This window comes from Propithecus coquereli, unplaced genomic scaffold, assembly GCF_000956105.1.
Source record: "Propithecus coquereli isolate 6110/MARCELLA unplaced genomic scaffold, Pcoq_1.0 Scaffold95, whole genome shotgun sequence".
Taxonomy (NCBI): Eukaryota; Metazoa; Chordata; class Mammalia; order Primates; family Indriidae; genus Propithecus; species Propithecus coquereli.
The window spans coordinates 6282584-6287954 of NW_012155840.1; the positions used below are offsets into that span (position 1 = coordinate 6282584).

A 5371-nucleotide genomic window follows, 5' to 3' on the forward strand; every position below is an offset into this window, starting at 1 on the left:
CTCACACCTGTAGTCCCAGCTGCTGGGGAGGCTGAGGTGGGAGGATCACTTGAGCTGGGAAGTTAGAGGCTGCAGTGAGCTAATTGCACCTCTGCACTCCAACCTGGGTGACACAGTGAGACCCTGTCTCTAAAAATTCAAGCTTACTGGCCAGACCCAACACTAGAAAGTGACCCAATTCCCATCCTCAACACCTAATGACCACAAGGACATGATTTTTGGATTGCTAGAGCATGACCTGTCCTTGAAAAAGGCAGTTTGCTTTGCATGCTGAGTGATCTTTGCCCTGGGTAACCTAAGCAATCCTTCCTGGAGGCCTAGTCCACTGTATATAGAAGTTGCTGATAATCAGGGACTATCCACAAGAAAACCAAAGTGGGCAAGGTGTTTTTTGAGGGCCTCTCACCTACCTTTCAGTCCCTTTTTTGCTCCTTAGAGAATCCTACTTTCTCTAAGTGCATCCCAGCCAATTAATCAAAGTTCCACGTTTGATTTAATATTTCATTAAAGAAAAATCCAAAAAGCTTCACTAAGTAAAGACAAAGGGATACATCATGATTTGAAAAGTTTAGCAGACATGCTATTAAAATCCATACTACTAGAAATGTTATGAAATTCATCAAGAATTCAGAATTTATCTTCTAAAATTTAAGCCTCTGTTGATATTGAGTAAGCCTGATGTCATTTTAGCAGATCCGTAAAACAAACAAACAAAGAAACAAACAAAACAAATCAATCTATCCTTGAAGTTAGAACATTGAAATGAAAAAATAAAAAAGCTTTGTGGTACAAAGTTATGCTTGTAAGAATGGCATCTATCATAGCAACATCACTTTTCCAAGCCCCCAGATATTTTCATGTTTGGGCTTTAACAAATGAAATCACTCATCTACTGTCAGAGGAGAAGAAACAGAGACCATTACTCTGAAACTGAAATATAGATCAGCTAGCTAATTTTTCATTTTCCAGAATAGGAAATTAAAAAGAAAAGGTCAGCTAGCTACCTGCCCCCATCAACATTAATCACTCATATCTGATTAGATGTAACTCACAGGAATGGAATATGGACTCTGAAACATCCTGCCACCCTGTCAGTCCCTACTTTAAGGTGTCTCAGGCTAGCCTTACATGTCCCAAGATATAACCCTGGAAATGCAGACAAATAGATAAATCCAGATATATCTAGGTAATCAAGAGCTGGATTAAATTAAATGCCATACATATTTTTTTTAGCCCTCTTCACACTTTATTTCTCTTATTTCAGCTTCTCACGGGTAATCATAAGGACTCTTTTTTTTTTTTTTTTGAGACAGAGTCTCATTCTGTGGCCCTGGCTAGAGTGAGTGCCATGGCGTCAGCCTAGCTCACAGCAACCTCAAACTCCTGGGCTCAAGTGATCCTTCTGCCTCAGCCTCCCGAGTAGCTGGGACTACAGGCACACGCCACCGTGCCCGGCTAATTTTTTCTATATAGTTTTAGTTGTCCAATTAATTTCTTTCTATTTTTAGTAGAGACGGGGTCTCGCTCCTGCTCAGGCTGGTCTCGAACTCCTGAGCTCAGACAATCCGCCCACCTCGGCCTCCCAGAGTGCTAGGATTACAGGCGTGAGCCACGGCGCCCGGCCCTTAAGGACTCTTAAAGCCATCCTTTCAAAGATGAACAGAAACGACATAGCACTCAGTTTAATGAATGCTTTAGATAAGGAGAGAGATGATATTGGAAAAAAATAGTTTCCTTTTTTGAAGTGTCATTTTGTTTTTGATCAGTGAAGATTGTGACATTACCATAAAATAAAATTTTGTTTGATTATAAAAATAATATATGAAAAATGTAATATGGCTGAGCACAGTGGCTCATGTCTATAATCCCAGGACTTTGGGAGGGCAAGGCAGGAGGATCACTTGAGGCCAGGAGTTTGAGACCAGCTTGGGCAACATAAGACCCTGTCTCTACAAAAAATTTAAAAATTAAGTCGGCATGGTGGCATATACCTGTAGTCCCCACTACTCGGGAGGATGGCTTGAGCCCAGGAGTTCGAGACTAGCCTGAGCAACATAGCGAGACTCCATCTCTACAAAAAAATGGAAAAATTAGCCAAGTGTGCTCACACACACCTGTAGTCCTAGCTACTCAGGAGGCTGAGGCAGGAGGATAGTGAGCTATGATGATGCCAATCCACTCCAGTCAGGGCAACAAAGCAAGACCCTGTCCCTAAATAAATAAATAAATAAATAATCTTTCTCAAAAAATGTACGTAAAAAAGAATGCAATTTGCTTGACTGTGTATTTAAATAACCAAAACAAACTAATTTATTGTTTACTCCTCAATTTGTAGTTAATAAAAAGCAGTTTCAGACTTTTATTTAAAAAAATCATAACCATCCCTAAGTTGAAGTAAAAGAAGAAAGGAAAATTTTCTCATCTAAATATAAAATACCAGTTTGTCGGAAGCTTATTAAAGCATGAAGATTTCGGAAGGAAATATGCCAAAATGTTAATTGTAGTTATCATTTAGTAGGAGGACTACAGCTCATTTTTTCTTATTATCCGTATTTTCTAAAATGATACTTGTGACAGAATAAAAAGTTGGGGGTTTTTTTTAGATGGTTTTTATTAGATTGTACTTAATGCTCAAAAAAACTGAGGAGCTAACCAGAGGAGTCACTGAAGATTGCTCAATTCTCCCCAGCAACTTGATTACAGAAAGCCAGTAGTTGAGAGCAGCTCACTTTCCTGGAAGACCTAACTGCAAACTTCCACATACCTGAATCAAGGACTCCCACAGCGGCTCGGAGACTCAGCTAGGGAGTCTCACATTGCAAGTCCAGTTCATGGACCAACACGTATTCTCTCAAATGTTCTGTGAAGGTGTGGCTGTGGGAGCATAAACTGAGCAGAGCAGCCATGGTGTCACAGGACGAATTCCTAGTCCCCTTCTAGGCCTCTAGGCATCAAAGACATGGCCCCTTCCCCTCATGTGCTCAAGACAACTTCAGGGATGTTTGGGCAGAAACCTCACCTAGACCACCATGTTCTTGACAGCTTTCCAGCAGGTGAGCATATGAAGCTCATACCCGTCCTTATTTACGTATTTATTTGTTTATTTGTTTATTAGATGGTGGGGGAGATTCTGATTAGGGCAGTCTGTGACTGAACTAAATTTTAACATGTTCATGTTAAGTAAATGATCTGGCTACTAATTCATAACACGAATTTCTTATGAAAGATAAAAATCAAGAACTGAAGAATATTTCCCAGAAAAAGAATAGGGGTGATTTTATCACATTTATTCTTTCTTTTTCTCTTTTACACACACACATACACACAGCTTGGGACATATACCCCAAACTGCCAAGGAATCTCAGTTTGTGGTGTAATTTTTTTTGGTTAAAGATATTATGTGTTTCAAGGCACAATCTGCTCCAAAACATGCCATCTTGAGAGACATACCAAATAGTTGGCAACTGTGATCTGGAGTGGATGGGCAGGGATTGCCAAAAGCCTCCACTTTCCATATTATGTATTTCTTATAGTGTTTGAAAATATTTAGTGAGCCTGTATTTCTACTTCTGTGAGCAGAAAGCATAACAGAAAGAAATTTTAGAAACAAAAAGCAGCATGCCACATCTCTTGGCAGTGGACCATGTATTACCTACATTAGCTTCATCTGGACTTTCTTGTGATAGCCCTGTCTGCCTGTGAGAATCTCCAACCCTCAATCTCCAAGCGGCTGGGAGGGTCCCTGAGCAGGTTTGGCAGCTCCTTACCGATGCTCTGAATGAGTAGGAAATCATGCATGGAGATATAAAGCTGGGGAAAAGTAGAAGCCTCCAGGCTTCCTTTTCTTGTGACTTCTTCCATTGGGTTTGTCAGACTGTCTTCACCGTCAGAATGAGCAGTTTCCCTAAAGGTCCTTGCGTACCTTCTCAGCCCCATGCACCTTTTGTTTATGGTTGATTCCCCAGGCCCCTCAGCAAATGGCCACAGAGCTTTAATCTAGTATTGACTGTCACGACCAACAAACCACATGCTTAGTCAAAGACGTGTCTTAGAACTAAGCTGTTAGGTAGAGCCCTCAACATGCGTGAAGGAAGAATATTGGAAATGAGGTGCGGAGTTTTTGTGCTCTTCGGCATGCAAATTGTTCAGCACGGTGCACGTTGCCAAGGTGCCAAGAGCCTATTTTCTGTGATACCCAAAAGAATAATACACTGTATTCAAGGAAGCCTGTCAAATGTTCAGCCCTGTGTTGGGTGACATCAGGGACACAACAGATGTAAAATTCATGAGCCCTGCTCTTGAAGAGCCCAAAATATATAGTTAGTAACTGAGATCTCTGTTATAAAGAGGCAAGGTAATATTTCTCTCTGTCTCTTTCTCCCTCTCTCTCTCTCTCTCTCTCTCTCTCTCTGTGTGTGTATGCGTGTGTATAAAGGTACCAATTCCTTACTACACAGACTGAACAGGACCAGCTAATCACCAGTCTGCCACATACACAGCTCCTTAAAGTCATTCTTCATTTCTTTACCAAGTCAAGTACTGCCGCTCAAGTTCTCACTTTCTGTGGCCCTCTGGCTTTGGCACTCTCCTCATCCCCAGCCACACTTCCTGCCTCTGTGGAGACACATGAACAGAAGGCAAGCATTACAATGCTCCAGTCCAATGCCCATGAGGGCTGCTTTCACACAACGTAGCTTATCCCAGTTGCTTCAAAAATCTTCTCTGCTATCCTTGTTCTGTAACCCTTCTTCCATGCATTACTCCTGTGTCAACCACTCCTAGAATATTGGCCCCTGAGAAGTTCCTGCTTTCTTTCCCAGCCAAACACACTTGAGGAAGGAAGCCCTAATCATTCTGCCAAAACACTTCTATTGAGGCAGAATGAACTCCCAGTGGAGTCATGGAAACTCACGCAAAAGCCATTGCCAATCAAGTTGCTGCCAGCCAACTTGAAGAAGAGACTGCTGGTTCCTCTACCTCCTTCACATCCTATGTTAAACAGTGTCCTGCTCACAGCTTACAATGTCCCCATTGTCTTGGTGGCACCATTTCAAGAGACTTAAATAGCTTCCTCCTTTGACCAGCATTTGTGGGCTTATGACTTTCCCTGCCAAAACACAAGGGCCACCTGCAAATGGTAGTTCTTCTGGCCTGTGTAAATTCCTAGAACCCCTAGGCTGGCCACATAATTACAAGCTGCAAAGCATTAATAAGGACAATGAAAAGTAGAGATGGAGAATGGGAGAGGACAAATTATTAAACAAAGCACAACAACAACAACAAAAACACCTTGAAATCTGCATAAAAACTAAATAGTTGGGTTCATTGTACATGCCTGTAGTCCCAGCTGCTGGGGAGGCTGAGGTGGGAG

The 5371-nt window shown here is 41.7% G+C and overlaps 1 protein-coding gene across 1 annotated transcript; it reads left to right on the forward strand.

Moving 5' to 3' along the window:
* Positions 1–1368: 1368 nt before the first annotated feature.
* On the forward strand, positions 1369–1730 carry LOC105826989 (putative uncharacterized protein encoded by LINC00269; the record flags this gene model as incomplete). The annotated part of the gene is made up of 2 exons (XM_012665009.1): positions 1369–1428; positions 1539–1730. Coding segments are annotated over 2 exons (252 nt in total), but the record flags the coding sequence as incomplete, so codon positions are not given.
* Positions 1731–5371: the final 3641 nt, after the last annotated feature.